Source organism: Cajanus cajan, chromosome 6 (assembly GCF_000230855.2).
Source record: "Cajanus cajan strain Asha chromosome 6, NIPB_CcT2T_4, whole genome shotgun sequence".
In the NCBI taxonomy this organism is placed as follows: Eukaryota; Viridiplantae; Streptophyta; class Magnoliopsida; order Fabales; family Fabaceae; genus Cajanus; species Cajanus cajan.
Genome location: NC_138522.1, coordinates 50,887,853 through 50,905,900, shown reverse-complemented (window position 1 = coordinate 50,905,900; position 18,048 = coordinate 50,887,853). Strand labels below are relative to the sequence as shown.

The 18,048-nt window shown below is 29.8% G+C and overlaps 1 protein-coding gene across 2 annotated transcripts; it reads left to right on the top strand.

Annotated features, from left to right (window-relative positions):
- Positions 1–4,048: 4,048 nt before the first annotated feature.
- On the top strand, positions 4,049–12,193 carry LOC109817666 (putative DNA primase large subunit). 2 transcript variants are annotated; one of them, XM_083077502.1, is made up of 20 exons: positions 4,049–4,205; positions 4,521–4,582; positions 4,666–4,769; positions 5,117–5,198; positions 5,280–5,339; positions 5,475–5,532; positions 5,940–5,959; positions 6,991–7,074; positions 7,169–7,233; positions 7,351–7,399; positions 7,473–7,520; positions 7,618–7,707; positions 7,853–7,912; positions 8,658–8,717; positions 9,032–9,106; positions 9,294–9,379; positions 10,205–10,298; positions 10,382–10,489; positions 11,244–11,306; positions 11,711–12,193. In XM_083077502.1, exons 2-19 carry the CDS (start codon positions 4,571–4,573, stop codon positions 11,259–11,261), a joined length of 1,173 nt encoding a protein of 390 aa, XP_082933628.1. In that variant the 5' UTR covers positions 4,049–4,205; positions 4,521–4,570; the 3' UTR covers positions 11,262–11,306; positions 11,711–12,193. The 2 variants fall into 2 exon arrangements, with proteins under 2 accessions (XP_082933628.1, XP_082933629.1); XM_083077503.1 differs by lacking the exon at positions 4,049–4,205 and adding an exon at positions 4,219–4,442.
- The last annotated feature ends 5,855 nt before the right edge of the window (positions 12,194–18,048 follow it).

The following is an 18,048-nucleotide window of genomic DNA, read 5'->3' as shown; positions in this document are numbered from 1 at the left end:
AGTAGATCATGGATGTGAAAATAAAAATGCACTTAACCTTTATATATGTTTTTTTTAGGTTTATATATTTTCCTTTTTCTCGATTAAAATCCACGAGTCCATAAATATTGGGTCGTATTTATAATATATATTAAATTATACTTTTGATTATTTATTTTATTTTTTAGATTTATTTTAATTTTTTATCTGTTAAAATATTTATTTTAATCTTTTATCTTTTATATTTGGATTAATTTATTCCTTTTCAAATAATAATATTTTTTAATTTTGTTATATAATTTTAAATTAATTTTTGATTAATTTGAGAAGTGAAATTAATAATAATAAAGTAAACTATATAAAAATTATAATATTAAATTGACAAGGGACATTAAAATACCACCAGTTGAAAGAAAATATATGGAAGAGAGATCCCTGAGCCACAAACTAGGCAGATCAATCAACACTGCACCAATGGTCCGAAGCTGTGATGTAGATAATTTTGCCAATTGCAGCTTCAGATGTGTCCCCCAGAAGACTCTGGCCAAGTTGTCAAGCAATGAGATGGTGTAGGAAACCAGGGCCATGAAGATCTCCACGTAGATGAAAGTTGTAGTTATTAGGAATCTTCCGTTTGCCCCAAATGCACGATCCCCAGTGTCCACGTAACTTGTTAACTTGGTGTTCTTTTCTAGGCATGTTCCAAGCAAATGAGAACTATAAGCACACATCACACCAAGTCCTATGAACAAAAATATGCAGATGCACACCCTCCTTGCTCTAGAGCATATGGAGTTGATAATTGCCCCAGACCTGCAACATATATATGTTAAATGATAGAACATGTTAATATAAAATTACTCTTAAGGAGACCGACTCCAATATCTTAGTTAATTGCTACATGGAGATTGAACATGCTCATATATTCAATAAAATGATGAAATTAAATTTAACTAACTATTAAAGCTAAAGGACACATTGAAATATATATTCAGTCAAAATGTATGCAAGCAATATGCAAACTTTACCTATGACCAAATGGCAAGGTTCAATAGTTTAGGAAAAGCAACAACAACTCAAGCAAGGTTCAATAAGATGCTTGCCGAGACTTGCTATAACCAAATGGCATGAAAGGTGTGTATTTATAGTTGAATAAATACTCAGCGACATGGTGTCGGCCATTCGATAGAATCTTCTGAGAAAATAATGTTGCATATACGTGAGAATATTTCAAAAGAAGTCTTACATTATGTACACTTAATAAACCTTAAGTGTATGTTTATCTATCCAAGTTTTCTTTACACTTTCAAAGAGACAAACAAGAGGTGGAGGGCTTTTATCCATGAGAATGGGTCTTATTGGCTAATTAAAGAGCAAATCCACTGCATCTGCCTATATAAAGCGGCCTCCATCTCACTGTTTTACACTTTTATCATACTTATTAGGTTCTCTTATACTTTAAACTCTTGTCACTGTTTCAAGTTGTCTTATCATTTTAACAAAAAATAATACTTTCACTTTTTTTGTTTTTTTTTTTGCAATGTAATGGAGTTTGATTTAATACTCTAAATTGGAGTATCAAATTGCTAGATGCAATGTTACATTAGTTAAATGTAACCAAAAATAATTTCTTTAATTACAAAGGGAAATATATGATGGGTGAACTGCTGCAGTGAGGGTGAGAGATTCAGATGTTCCATTCTTAAATTTGAACATAAAAACTATTAAAGCTTTGGGCTAGAAGCAACGGTGTCCGAATTTGAAGTCATTTTTGTTTCACATATATATGATATTTCAAAAGGAAATAGTCTCACATTGCTTGGTTCACCCAAATGTAGAGTCTTTATATATTAAAGTGCTCCTTACACTTCCAAAGAGGTAACAATGAGTGGTGAGCTTGTCCATGTAAAAATAGGCCTTATAAGCTCATTGTAATTCAAATCTGTTAATTTACCCCTTTATGTGTGTGATATTGAGATATGGAAATATTTTGGTTACATTAAATTTTTCTTAAAATTAATTAATGCACAAATTTCTAACTCATCTTACTTATGCCATTCCAAGATACAATTCATACTTGATTATAATGTGAATACCTTATTAACCCAACTCATTCATAATAATATAGTTTAAATTTAAGTTTAGTGATTGTGTCGTGTTATTTTTTACTCTAGCAGTGGGAGGAGATAGTTTTTTCTTTATTGTCCCATGTATCATCTGACTTAGTGTCAGAGAGACACAAATCCTTCCAAGTAAAAAATTAATTTAAAAGATCCACCTCTTTTATATGTATTTCTTTTCATATATTAACACGTGAAAATCCAACACTTAAAAGAATAAAGAATAAGTATCATCATTTATTTGTTATTGTTATTATATACATAAAAGGATAACTTGATTGATCCACATAATGATTAAGTATTATGTTTTTACAGCTCACATAGTATATGAATGATCTATTTAACAAAAAAAACTCTTGTTTAATTTTTATTGTGTAAAAATTCACTAGATTAGTAGTAGTTGTAGTACTATGAATGAGATTAGTCTATAATTTAATAGGTTGAAAAATATTTGTTATAGGACCAAAAAAATATACATGTAAGGATAAGTTTATATAAGTTGAGTTAATTTAATTTATAAAATTATTGAAGGAATAAAATAGTGACTTTTATTTATTTATTTATTTATTTATTTTGCATTATTTTTAGAAATTGTGATGTAGATAAATAAAGGTATTGCCCTACAGTGAAAAACATTTGCTTTACGAAATGCATACCAGAAGCTCAACTCTCTTATCAGTAAAAATTTATAATCAATCGTCTCATAATCAAATAATTAGATAAATTATTCATTTAGAGAATGTGTGAGAAGTATTTTTACCCATCATTTTAGTTGTCTTTAAAGAAAAAAATTGTTTGCAAAAAAATAAAATAAAATTAGATGATTAGAGTATCACTTTAAATTTGTAAACAATTTTTCCCTGAAAAATAAGTTTTTTATTTGAATATTTAAAATTTATTATTATTTTTCAACCAATTTTTTTCTCCTACAATAGATAAAATTAAGCTGATTTTTTTATTATATCTAAATGCAAAAAATATCTCAAAATCACTTTTTAATATTCTAATTATAATTAATTATAACAATAAATTAATTATTAAAATAATATAAGGTTCACAGTTTCCCCGAGCACAATTTCTTCTAACTGCTAAAGTTCAACTTCTAATATACTTCATTCAACTTATAATTTAAATAATCTTTTGAGATTCAAATTCTCTCTCGCTAAATATTTATGAAAAATGATACATCTCTAAAACTAAGACTTCGAAACATCTTTGGACGAGTGTATCAGTTAACAAGCTAGATATAAATAATTATTTTAAAGTGTATTAGTTAACAATCGTTAATTTTTTATGCTTTCGGAGGAAGTGTCGACCACTTCTTTAAGAAGCAATTGCATCTCTCATCTAGCACCATCCGGTAAACCTTGAACCCTCAAGTAATAATTGCAACATAGTATTGAAAAAAAGAGAAAATTTGATTAATGGTTTAGATTTTTGTAATAGTGAAAATATGTTGGAGAAAAATTGATTAATGGTTAATTTCTTTATATTCTTTTACTTATATTACTAGTATTTTAGTCTAAATATTTATTATATGTAACTATTACCTATAACAAATATATACCAATAAATATTATATTTAAATCTGTATAAATAAATATTTTTAATCTTATAAATTTATATTTTGAATTTAAGATAAATATTTTATATTATAATATAAGATTATTTTTAGTTATTGATAATTTATTTTAAAATATTAAAATTTAATTATAAATAAAAAATTAAATTAGTTAAGAAATTATAAAAATCTATAAAAATACTTCTGTAAAAAAAAATAACACCTAAAAAGAAAGTTGTTGGAATGCAAAATATTCAGTAATTAAGAGTTAAAAGTAATAAAAGGTATTCTTTAACAAATTTCAATATAATTTGTATATATATTTTAATTTAAAAAATAGCAAATTAGCTTAGAAAAAACGTTTTCCCGCCAATTTTGGTCTAGGGTCAAATTATTTGGCGTGGATTCGGAACCGTGAAGCAATTCCAACGCTCACTCGACACCCTCGCCGCTTGTGATACCCACCATTCCCCTCTATCGCTCCGCCCCAGCGCTCGAAGGCAGGCTCGAGGATTTCGTGTCCTTCGCCATTGACCGCCTCCAAGGTCCAATTTCTTCGTCTTTATGCTTTCATTGTCTTCTGCTACTTCGAATTCAAGAGATCTGCTTCATATCCCCTCTGTCTTCGTGCTTAGGGTTTTGGATAATCTTCTATGCTTTTAACTGTGTCTGCTGCTCCCTGTATATATGTTAGATTTAAGAAACGAATGTATTATTGAAGTGAAGCCTGAAATCTGCAAGTGATTTGTGTTTTTATAGTGTATTAAATTAGTCGCAAAATTGTGTGTGTTTGCATGCGTTTCTTCGCATTTTTCAAGTTTTGTAGTTCGTTTTTTATGGATATTAATATTTTGTTGCAGTTCTCAAGGGGATTTCTGATGGTTTGTCGCGGGGAAAGAAACCTGACGAAATGGAAAATTTGGTAAAATGCTGGATCTGATGATGTTGATTTGTTAGTTTTTCACTGTCTGATGGGTTGTTTCTATGTGAACCTTTTTTGTACAGGTAAAGGACCTGTGGAAAGTGAATATGAGACACCAACACGCATCTGAGGTTCCAAACAAGGATATTATATCTCATTTTGTTCTTCGTTTGGTGTATTGCAGAACGTAAGAGCTCTCCCTCTTTCTCTCTCTCTCTCTCTTATGCCTTACTATTTTACTGTTGTTCCTTGCTATTGAAAAGAGTCCTCAGTTGTTTGACAAATAAAGCCTGATCAAAATAAATGGAAGATTACTAAAATTGAATAATTTGGTAATGATGATATTGAGAGTTTAAGACCGGTGACACCAATTACATGCATTGATCAGATTTTGTACTTATGCATTAATCCTGAATGATGCTTGGCCTGGACCAAAGCAAGGAAAAAATTCGGATTAGTGAAGTCATAAGAAAACCTAATTATGTTTCTAAATTATTCCATATATACTAAAATTCATAATGCCTGTTTTCCCAGGGAGGACCTGAGGAAATGGTTTCTTTCTATGGAATCCGCACTCTTTCGATACCGTTTTCGTCTTCTGAAAGCTGAAGCTCAGGTAAAATCTGCCCATACTATATTGTTTTTGTATTTCAATTTAGGTTCTTACTCATCATAAACTTTTCTTATGAGTGCACAGAGGGCAGTCATGGATGAATTTGACCTTCCTTACAGGGCTGTTAGCAATGTGGAATTTGAGGTAGTCACATGTCATTTGTTATAATTGATTTGCTTTTGACTATTGTATCTAAATGTTTCTTAGAAGGTGATTTTTGCAAAAGTAATTTAGTTCTGATACCTTAGTACCTAAAGAAATGACAATTCTGTTTTCCAGAGCATAAAAGAGAAATTGGGACAAGTTGCACGTTCTATGGGTCAGCCTTCACCCACTGGTAGGAGCACATTGCTTTCTTTTTTCAATGACCAATTACCATATTGGTATCGATCAGCAGAAATGATTTGCATGCACCTTGCTAGATTATCTTTTTGAATGAATAGGAATATAACTAGTTGTTGCTACCTAAGAGCTAAATCACATCTTTCCTTCTGCTTTTTTTAGTATTTGTTTAGTATCTAAATCCACTACTAAGCTATCAGTTGCATGGGTTAATTTATTAAAAAATAGAGATCTTGGGTTTTTCAAGTGGAATATTTGCACTGCTATTCTACATGAAAAAGAAAAAAAATCTTTTGAAACTTGTGCCTCAATTTTCTTGGTGTTTTATTTCCCCGATTTTGATTACTTTTTCAAATCTAATGAGCCTATATTTTGCTTTGCTTCTTTTACTTTTTTTTGCAGTTGATGCTATCTTCTACAAGGTATGTTTTATTTTTTACTTATTTCTTCCATGCACATGGTGACAGGATTATTAACATAACCGCAGTTCTACTGTAAATATTAACTCTGACGTTTTTAAATATTTCTTATCCTTCTCTGTAGAAAATTGGTTCTCTTATTCAGTAAAAATATTGAATTCTACTGATTCCTCCTTGTTCACAAAAAGAAAAAAGATAGTACTTACTAATTAAAACAGGTTTGAATCTATCAGAAAAACTGTTGGGAAATAGTAATTAATTATCCTTGGGTCTCTTTGTGATTCTCAAGAGCTCATATGTGTGTGTGGTGAAGGTGGTGGAAAACTTTTTAGAGACCATCAGAGATCTAGAGCTCTGGAAACCATACTGAATTCAGAGGAAAAACAGAGAAAGAAAGTAAAGGATTTGAAAGAATGTGGTTTATTGAATTGCCATAGTTTCTGTTACAGGGTGTAGTATTATACAAGCAACTGACTGATAATTAACTCCTAAAGTTAGTTATGCCAGCTGAAACTATTTGTTCTATTACAATACAAACATAGGGATAGTGATAAGGAGAGTGGGTTCAAATCTCCCTAGCTAACATAACTCTCTAATTACTAACATTTGCTGATAAAAAAAAATGCTAACTCAGTCATACACTCACAAGGCATGAATGATTTCTGGGCACCAGTTTAATGGGAAGTATAAGGAAGTAGTGATATGTTAATACTTGTATCATTTTTTGTAATTTTCAAAAGGTTGTTTATATGTGAGTGGAGTATTGGAGGATATCTTCTTTCAATGCATTTTTTATCTCTCTTGTCACCTTTTCCTAAAACATAACAAATTATTGTATTCAATTGTATCCAATAGATAAGATCGAATAATCTTGTGGGGGAAAGCTCTCAATAATGAATGGGGTGGCAATTTAGGCATTCTTAGGCTTCTTACTTTCCATGTTACATCATATGTCACTGTTATCTAACATTCTCCCTCAGGTTTTGGGTTACAACTTACAACATCTGTATATCTTTTCTTTCATTCCCATATAGGTACCATTTGAAGAAGTTCCAGAGCTTGTTGCTGGACGGAAAGTGTTTATAAATCAAGGATATGCATATGTTGCAATGAATCAGGTTGACAAGTGTAATTACATTCTATTTATTCTTGCTTTGAACTCAAATTATTGGTTACAGTAAATATTGTGTTTCAATTTTGCCTCTTTTCTAGATTGTTTCACTTGTAGCCACACTATTCTGCAGTCAGCTGTCAAAGACACTCATCCTTACTAACAGGTTTCATTGGTCATTTGAAGTCATCTCAATAAATTTTCTCATATAAACTCTCAATTTTATTTCTTTAAATGCAATTTTGGGATTTAAGATTCTTAGAGTTTCATCTAATTGTTGCAGAAAATGGACATCTTCAATTAGAGAACAAGAAAAACATAGGTGGACTCCTGTAAGTGTGGTGTACTCTTTGTATATCAATAGATCCTTTCTTTGTTAAAAAAGTTGATTAGCATTCTATGTAGATTGTGGAAGCCCTATGCTCAAGTGATCTGGGTCCTGATTATTCTCAGGTAATTCAAAGCAGTATATTCATTTATTTATTTCTAGTATTAGGCATTTATGTGATGTTGGATTGACAATGGTCACTTTGATTTAAAATTTCTGCAGTCAAGAGAATATGGTGATATGTCATTAAAGGACATTGATCAAGTTGCCAAGAGCTCATTTCCTTTGTGCATGCGTCACCTATTTGATAAGGTTTGAGATTGGAATAAATAATGCCCATTTTTTTCTTCCCCCTTGATTCATCTGTAATTCCTTTCTTATCTTTTATCTTGTTCAGAGTCCTTATATTATTTGTCAGTTTTGTCTCACATCTCCTGGTTTACCACTTTTTATGCAGCTGAGGGAGGATCATCATTTAAAGCATGGAGGGAGGATGCAACTAGGCCTCTTTCTCAAGGTTGCTTTTGGCTGCCTTCTGGGCATAATTAAAAATACTCTAGAGTCTAGATGGTTAATAAGTTTGAGGTGTTAAATGAGGCTTTACATTTCACATGCGTTGGGGATGGGAAAATTATTGCCTCGAATTATCCTGACAGTTGAAGACTTGAAGTTACTTTCTTTAGTTTTAAGTTAATTAACGAGATATAAGTGGAAATAACCTTATGTTGAAAAATTAAAATTTATGCTTTTTATACCTATAAATTTATGATACCCCGAGTCCGAATTTATGTCAGTCCAAAGCCGGTCTAACATTCTTAAGCCTAAATAACTTTTGATGTGAGACTTTTATAAAATTAATAAAAGTAATAGACAAATTAAAGGCCTTTAGAATATATAAATAATATTTTCCTCAATAATATTAGAACTCTATTTATCACGAACAACTAATAGAATTCCAATACTATATAATCTTTTTTTGGAGGCCAATACTTTAAGCTTGGATTGGCCTTGCGTTAGTCTTCCACACTTTGACTCGGTTCATTTGGGTAGAAATGGCACAATTCTCGGGTTTATGGTCATATGATTATGCTGGGTTCGAATATCGGTGCTTATTTGTAGCATTGTCAAAATAATACATTTTGATTCACTTTCATTCTGATGGAGAATATCAATGAGAAGTCTTCTAATTCCGTTTACTTATAATTACCCCCCGGTCTTCTTTGTTATCTTATCTTTTGTTCTTTTCTCCACAATGTAAGTAGGGTATTGGCTTGAATTTGGATGATGCACTTGCGTTTTGGAGGGCAGAGTTCTCTAAAAAGGTAACGTACAATTCTTGTACATTATCAATTATGGAAAGTAAATTCTGACAATTCCTTCAGATTTTAAAGTTAAATATGTGAAATTACATGTTTTCAGTTACATGAATGGTGAGTTTGAATCACAATAGTTTTCAAGTTTGATATTTTTTGCACATTATTTCATAATACTTTTAAATCGTTCTGAATCTGTATACCTGTGTCTATTCAATTTATTCCATCTCTCTAGACATCTTGGTATACAGTCTTTGAGAAGGTATTCTTTAAGCTGCTTTCTTTGCATTAATAATTAATCAAATGTAAGGGTCTTATTGTAGGTTGGTTTGGAGAAGTTTGAGAAACAATATGCGTACGGCATACGCCATAATTATGGAAAGGAAGGGAAGAGAACTGTAAGTTTTAAACTCTTTCACTGATTTATGGGACATTTCAAATATATTTCCGTTGCTGATAACTTGTGTTATTGCCATTTTCCATTTTGAAACTAGGCTTTGAAACAGTTTCAGTGTTTCTAACTTTGTCATTATAATGCATGCATATGACGAGTTTCAACAAGAAATTTTTTGATTGATGTTACAGGATTATACTCCCTATTCTTGTCTAAAGATTATTTCATCTACTCCCGGAGCTGGAGATCATCATGGTTGCCCCTATCGACATTTCAGGTCACTCTTAATACGTGTGCTATCAAATGTATAGTTTAGCGTTCAGAATTGGATATCTGAAATGGATGTTTTTGTCCAGTAATTTTTACTTGATAAATGTCTTAATAGAATTATAACTCTGCCTTTGTGAAGACTATAGTTTGTATTGAAATTGTGATGGGAACCAGGCAGATTCTTGGTCCACAAACCAGCCAAGCTACACATTTGGAAGATGTACAATAGCAGTAGAAAATGGCTGGAGTAACTACTGGATGGCAGTTATAAATAGAAAATAACTAGTAAAAACTTCTGTATTAGGAGCATATTGATAGTAGGACACTGCCTGATGGCGGTTATTCATAGAAAATAACTACTAACAGTATGTATTAAGAGTATAACTGATATAAAGGCAAGTACTTAGGCAAGTGTGTTATAGTTTGTAGTTTGTGGACAGAGTGCTCTGTTGGAGAGTTTTGTCTCTGGGGCAGCAACTATAGTATTATATTTATTAATCTATAAATTGTTATCAAACCCCTAAGCAATAAATTGTTATTACAAATGGTCTCTCTATTTGCGTGAGTGGATATTTCCTCTCCAGCTCCTGCATCTGCAGCAGCCAAAAAACAGGAGTGAGAAAGAGAGAAAGGGTGCTGGACTGGAGAGGAGTGTGGGTAGATTGTACCACAGGGAGTAATACAATTTAAAGTGTTATTATTTATTAATTTTTTTAATTATCATTGGAAATGCTCATTCTGTTTTCCAGTCTCCTTCCTTGACATCATTTTTCTTTTATTTATTATTATGGACTTGACTTGATATTTAATTGGCGCCGTTTGACTTTAATAGTGAAGAGAATCTAAGAGCTGCTCTCAGTAGAATGGGGGTAAACAGTCGATCAATGGAAGATGTGATAGACAAAGTGAGAAATAGACATTATCAGGTAGGTATTGCACAACTTGCTGAAAAATAATCAATTTCAACCTTTGGATTTGATATCTGATTATATGGATAACGTTTGTGCAGTTGGCTTGCACCTTAACATTTGAAGCTCTTCATGGCATGCCGTGTGATGCAGGGATTAACCATCCAAATCAATACTTCAGTGACGGTAAAAAGATATTACAGTCTAAGGTAGGCTACAATTTACAAATTGTGGTTCAAATCAATACTTGAGTTGCAGCTGTAATCACAATTACAAACTAGCTAGGTTAGGGATATGATGCGTTGTCTTTGTTATTTTATTTTCATAATATAGGCCACAAGTGTAATCTGCTATATGCCTACTTGTCGCCGGCATTATAAATTTGCTTAATATTAAGTTAATATTAATGTATATGGAAAAGAATACATTAATTAATCATGCACAGTGAAAGGCGACTTGAATTAAACTAAAATAATAAGCGACTATTTTTTTTAGGGGCATATCCTGGATAGATCACAAGTCGCAAAGTCCCACCTAATCCTGATGTTACATGATGGCAAGATTATATACACGGAAATAAATGTTATCAATATGTATATAGCAACGCAAATAGACGCGTGTTCTGGTTGAAAACAACTTTTTTTGTTCTTGCCTTTCAACATGCTAAACCTAAAACATGATATGTTTAATGTCAAAATATAACAATTGCCACCCACGGTTTAGAAGGGAGGTGGTCAATCTCGCATGCGCTTGTTATTATCCCCAAGAGTTCTGCAATATCCCTTGGTTAGTCAGTTTCCAAGCGTTTTGCAGGATGTATATAATTCCCACAGTACATACAGCATTATACACTGTAAATAATACTCCTGTGTGACTTTGCTGACCAGAATACCTTGTAATCTGCTCTATGCCTACTCACCTAATGTGATATTTATTCATCATTATTATTATTTTTTAATGCAGAAGGATTCTTCAGCCTAGAGAATTTTGGTTATTACAGAAGACTGGTTCTGGGGCCCTTCTCAGGTTGACTTTTGAGCCTTCTGTTTTCTTTTTCTAACATTCTTTTCTGTATCTTTTGCTAATTCCTTCTGGTTGTGTTCAAAACTATGCTAATTATTTTTGTAAACCGAAATATGTTGACATTCATTAAAATATATTGGTAAAATAACGATATCGAGTTCTTTGAATAAAATACTGAAGTATGTATTCCACTATTTCTTGCTGCACCTTTACTGATGTTATTTCAGATTCCTAAAATCTATCATTGTAAACATTTTAAATTTCATGTAATTGAATCATACTTGAACGCAACTATCTATTATGCATCCTAAACCTATTACCATAGGAGAATACATACATTTTCTTGATGTCAAGTTAAAAGGCATTTCCCTTTGTTAGTGGCTAACTATTTCTTTTAAACCATATAGGCGTGGGTTGGTGCCTCTAGTCATGGATTTGCAGAGCAGACAATGGTAAAATATTTTATGTAGCTTCCAAAGCAGTTCAAAGGCGGGAGTTGGTATTCGAGTCATTATTATCCTACAAGTCTGGTTGAAAATCTGGCACGATTGGATATTAACTTTGTAGTATATTCCTCTTTGTAGCCAAAACGCATGCATGTAACCTGCCCTAAGTTAATTCTGGTATGTGTAAAATGCAAAGCGTTGTTGCACATTATGTGAGGAAACTGTACAGTATAAAAATGACATTTATGAGGGTGATAATTTATATAGAATATTGGTTGTAAACAGAGGTGTGGGAACCTTTCAAAGAAAGATGTGCAGTTGGCTTTTGATATGGGTTATATTATATGTTGCCACAATTATTCAAACTTCCGGATGTTAGGTACTTATAAAATTCAAGATATTTATTTATCAGAAGCTGGCCGTGAAATGGTTCCTTCCTTTCGTGATTCATTTGCCAAATACATTTTCCTTACTCGTACTTAGGGATGTGATTCATTTGCCAAATACATATTCCTTACTAGTACTCGCGGGTATCTGCGGGTAAAATATGTTACGGATAATAAATGGATAGGCTAATTGGGTACCCGTGGATAATGGAGACGGATAATTTTTTACTCGTTTATAAACGGGGCGGGGGCGGGTATGATGATATTCATATCCGCGGTATTCGTTTAATAATATTTCTTAAATATTTTAATTATCCTTGTACTACATAACCTTAAAATTACACTCATTATTTTCTTACAAAAGTGAAGTTGATGAAGTTACTAACATGTGTTAAGTATGTTATAGAATTATGTTGGATGTAATTTTATTAATTTTCTAGCTTTGATTGAACCAATAAAATTTATGTATTATAAATTGTTTACTTTCGTTTGAAATTATGAGATTGAATTATTGTAGCTTTGTGATGAGACATTAACTTATTTGTGAGATTAATGTATTTTAAGTTATTGATTATCTTGCATTTTTATTATTATTTTAACAAAATTAATGTAAAAAATAAGTTCAAAATTGACATTAAATTTTTATTTTTAATATTTCAATGACATTAAATATAAACTTAAAATTATTTGTAATATAATTTTTTTTTAATTTCTTAAAAAAATTATTAATATCCATGGATATCTATGAATATTCGTAGATATTCAAGAAATTCATAAATACCTGCTTAATGAATACCTGCGCGAATATGGGATAAATATGAGACCAATTTTCATTCAGCGGGACGGAAACGAGTTTACTATTATCCACTCCATGGGGCCCATTGCCATCCCTATCCGTACTACTATCAGTAATTGTTGGACAACGGTATGTTATGATGCCTATGTTAGTAGACGAGATAAATGCTTAACCCAAGTTGGCAAGCACCTAATGAGGAGAGGTTTTTATGTTTGGCGATTCCTTGCGTGCCCTTTGTGAGTAGAGGGTTTTGGTGCCCTCTGTACGGACAGCGAATCAGGTGATGCCACGTGTTCCTTTACTCCATGTCATCCAGCGTGTTGAAAGTTTGACCAGAAATTGGGTAATTGGATCTGATCCGCCCCTGCACCATGATCCAACAAACCAACCTGGGTCCCTAGAATCATTTTGAAAATTTGGATTCTAGGGGATCAATTCCGACGAGGAAAATGTCATGTCCTTATAAATTGAATTGGGAGAATGGGTATCAAAGCACACCACCCTCAACGCCGACAACGTCGGCGGCAGCCTCATCCTCCGCGCCTCCACCTCCGGCAGCGGCGACGCCAGCTCAACACCACCGACACGATCGAGGTCCTCCACGAAAAACCGGGAACCTTAAACGCCTCGTTATTCGTGTCGGAACCAAAATACGATTACTTATACTGCGGGTCGTCGCTGTTCGGGGACCTGAACCCGCAGCGCGTGAGGGAGTGGATAGCGTACCACGTGCGGTTCTTCGGGGTTAAGTCGCACTTCGTGACGCTGCAGGACATTAGGGAGCAGGAGAGATTCGATGGGTACTACCACAACCAGTTCATGGTGGTCAATGTGGTCCCTAGAATCATTTTGAAAATTTGGATTCTAGGGGATCAATTCCGACAAGGAAAATGTCGTGTCCTTATAAATGGAAAAATTTTGGGACCCGGGTTGGTTTGTTGGATCATGGTGCAGGGGCGGATCAGATCTAATTACCCAATTTCTGGTCAAACTTTCAACACGCTGGATGACATGGAGTAAAGAAACACGTGACATCACCTGATTCGCTTCCGTACAGAAGGCACCAAAACCCTCTACTCACAAAGGGCACGCAAGAAATCGCCTTTTTATAGAACATAATTTTAATATATAAAAACTGAAATAAACCCTAAAACTTAAATTTCTAAACCGTAAATTTTAAATGTTTTTTTTAATTTATCAAATTATATAAAAAAAAATTTAGATCTGAAATAATATAGTTAAAAAATTACGATACTAATTATAATATTCATCAAACCTGTTTTTAGTTATCAAATCATTTATAATTTTTAAATTAAATCTTTTACATTTTCTTGTTACCAACAAAATATCACTAGATAAATAAACAAATTTTAAATTATTTTTATCAGAAGATAGTTCTAATATAAATATATATATATATATATATATATATATATATATATTAAAATATAACTCTATAAACATTTCTTTAAAATTTATTAAATTATCTTAAAATTTAAATTTGAATTGTTTCAGTTACAAAAAAAAATTCACCAAAATAATTATGATATTTTAAAATAAAAAATTGTTATATATCAGTTCCAAAAACAAAATCAACAACTATACCATTATTTTAAATTATCGATAATTTAGATAATAAATAAAATTATATTTGATAAGGAGATGAAAATAATTTCTAAAATATTTTTGTTAAATTTGTTTTAAAAATATTATATTTCAATTTAAAGATATATGTGATAAATAAAAAATTATCAATATTTTGAAATTCTTTATTTTATACCATGTGTACAAATTTGGATTAATTAATTAATTTTTAAGAAACATTTGTTTTTAAATTTATCCTTTTTTAATTTAATAAATTATCTGTAAATTTTAAATATTTCAACTTTCATCAAATTTATTACTATATTTATAAATAAAAAATTTGTTATATGTCAGTTTAAAAAAATTACTATAATATTAACGAATTTTTTAATTCCTTCTTTGTAGAACATAATTCTAATATAAAACATCTAATAAACCTTAAAACTTAAACTTCTAAATCGTAAATTTTAAATGCTTTTTTAATTTATCAAATTATATAAAAAAAATCAAATTTGAAATAATATAGGTAAAAAATTACCATAATAATTATAATATTCATAAAACCTTTTTTTAGTTACTAAAACAAAATGACTAGAATAATTATAAAATATTTAAAAAAAACTAGAGGGATTGTTTGTGTCTTTAATAATTATACATAGACATAATATTAGAAAGTTATGTATAGTTATTCAAAGACTATATAATATTTTTTAAAATCTGAAGAGTATAATGGTCCACTAAAAAGTCAAGACCAAAACCAGTTACATACCCCTATACCCCTTTTATAATAGGTATAGATAATTATAATATATAAACAAATTTACTAAATCCTAAACTTTAAAATCTAAATAATTATTTTTTAAACTTATTAAATTATTTTAAAGTTTAAATTTGAAATGATTCGGTTTAAAAGAATGACTGAAATAAATACGATATTTTAAAACCAAAAATTGTTATATGTCAGTTTCAAAAACAAATTATCACTACAATAATTACAAAATCTTTAAAAACATAATTATAATGTATAAAAAATCTATTAAACCCTAAACCTTAAAAATCTAAATCCTAAATTTAATATATTTTTTAATTTATTAACTTATCTTATATTTTTTACATTTTAAATTAATTATTTAAAAAAAACATGATAATTATAATATTTACAAAACTTGTTTTTAATTTATCAAATTATTTAAAATCTAATATTAAATATTTTAACTAAAAAAACACTAAAATAATTACAAAAATTTATAAATCATTTTTACCAAAAGATAATTCAAATATAAAAATAATATACAAATTTAATGATTGAAGTATGTACAAATTAATTTATATTACTTTTATTATTTAATTCAATCTTTTATTTCAATGATTAGCAACATCACTTAATTTTATTAATTACTATAATAAAGTTGAACAAAAACTATATCTGAAGCCTTTTCATAAAATATTAGCATGCACAGTAGTATTTAAAATTGTTCTAACCTGTAATCGGTGGTGAGACGATATTCTGGCAAGATCGGTGAGCCTCTTCTGCTTTACGATCTTCGGGCAAGTTTGGTGAGCCTGTTCTGCTTGATACGTCGGCTGCTCGAAGATGGGGTTTGCATATGCAAAAGAGACTTTAATGCTTAAGTTAGTCTTTGTGGGTATGTAAGTGTCATATATATAATGCACATACCTTGATGCAGATTACAGCTTTTCCTATAAGTGATAATGGGATTGATTACGATTTGATAAGATTGTGATCTTATCAGTTTATCTTATCGGTTGGGGATCGGTTCGACTTGATAAGTTGATGTGGTACAGATGTGAGTAGTACAAAAATAAAAGTGCAACTTAAAATTAAAAACTCATAATTAAAGTGTCTCAATATAAAGAAATAATATTTATCACCCAACAATCTGAAAATGACGAAGTATATATAAACTCTTTTACATATTGTATTAAGTAACCTTATATTTTATGTTATTGTCAAAATTAAGATATATAAAACTAACATCACATATTGCTAATATTACATATTAATAACTTAAAAAAATCGTAAAAGCTTTCTTGTCAAATTTATTTTAAAAAATAATAAAATATAATTTAAAGATAAATTTGATAAATCAAAATTGAATTACATGTTAAATTTTAAAAAAAACTTTAAATTTTTCTCATCAAAATTATTTAAATGATAGTAAAAATTATTTAGTAGGATATATGTGATAACTAAAATTTGAGTTACATAAGAAGTTAAAATAATGTACAATTATGAAATATTATTTTATAGATAACTATCTAATTTGTAAGAGATTTTTTTTAACTTTTTTATCCAATTTGACTTTTATTTTTTATAATTATTTATTAATTAACCTTTACTTATTAAACACATATATCTATCTTATCTGAGCATCTTTAGAGACTTTTCTTCTTCGACAAAATAATTTTTAAAAAATAAATTTTAAATCAGATCATTGTACATGCATGTTTATTATATATAATTAATAGGAAAAAAGATACTTTGTGCTTCTATATATTTATTTTTTTTAAAAATTTTAAAGAATTTTTAATAAGTATAAGGGTAATAGTGTCCAATACAAAAATAAAATTTTATTTTTGAAATAATTTTTTTTATTAAATATATGGATAATAGTGTCTAATATAAAAATGAAAACTAAAATGGTAATCACCAAAATTTATTATCTTTATAATAGGTATACATTAATTGGTGTATTTTTAATGTCATATTTTTTACATAAGATCATAATTAATATTATCATTTTAATAGTTAACTAATGTGCATCTAATCATTGAACCAAAATTGTAAATTTCACTTGATTGAAGAACTAAATTTGTGAAATCAAACATTATGGAATGAAAATTGTAGATATGATATTGACTTAGTTTTTTTGAAATAAAAAAAAAAACAATTCCAAAAAAGTAATTTTTTAAAAAGTGATTTTTCAAATAAGATTTACTTCTTAAAAAATAGAGAACTATTTGTAAAGAAAATAAACGGTTTTTTTTTTAAACAATTTAGACTAGCATTTTTTTAATACCAATTTAGACCAACAGGTTAAATAAGTAGAAAATTGTTTATTTTAGTTGAAAAAAAATGGTAGCAAAGAATCAATTTGTTAACAAAAAAAATGGTAGAAATTTTATTTCTAATAATTAATGTGGGGTACATATATTATTTGTAGTTTTTATATTAACTATTTACATTTAGTTGGACTCAATAAAAGTGATTTGATTTTAGTGAACATTTAGACTGCGAATAGAAAAAATAATATAGGCTCAAACAAGTGGAAACCAGATTTGGCCCATTAGGAGTTAATGGGAACCCTAACAAGTTTAAAATTCTAAAGATGATCATGGTCCCCAATACGTCAAATCAAAAATAGACTTCTCTCTGTCTCCCCATCACAAGAGAAACATCAAGTCCCGTTAAATATTACTTCTGCTTAGACAGAGAAAATAATACTGTGCATCTATCACAATTTGAATTTCAATGGATTATAACACCTATTCTCACATTATTAATATTTTAT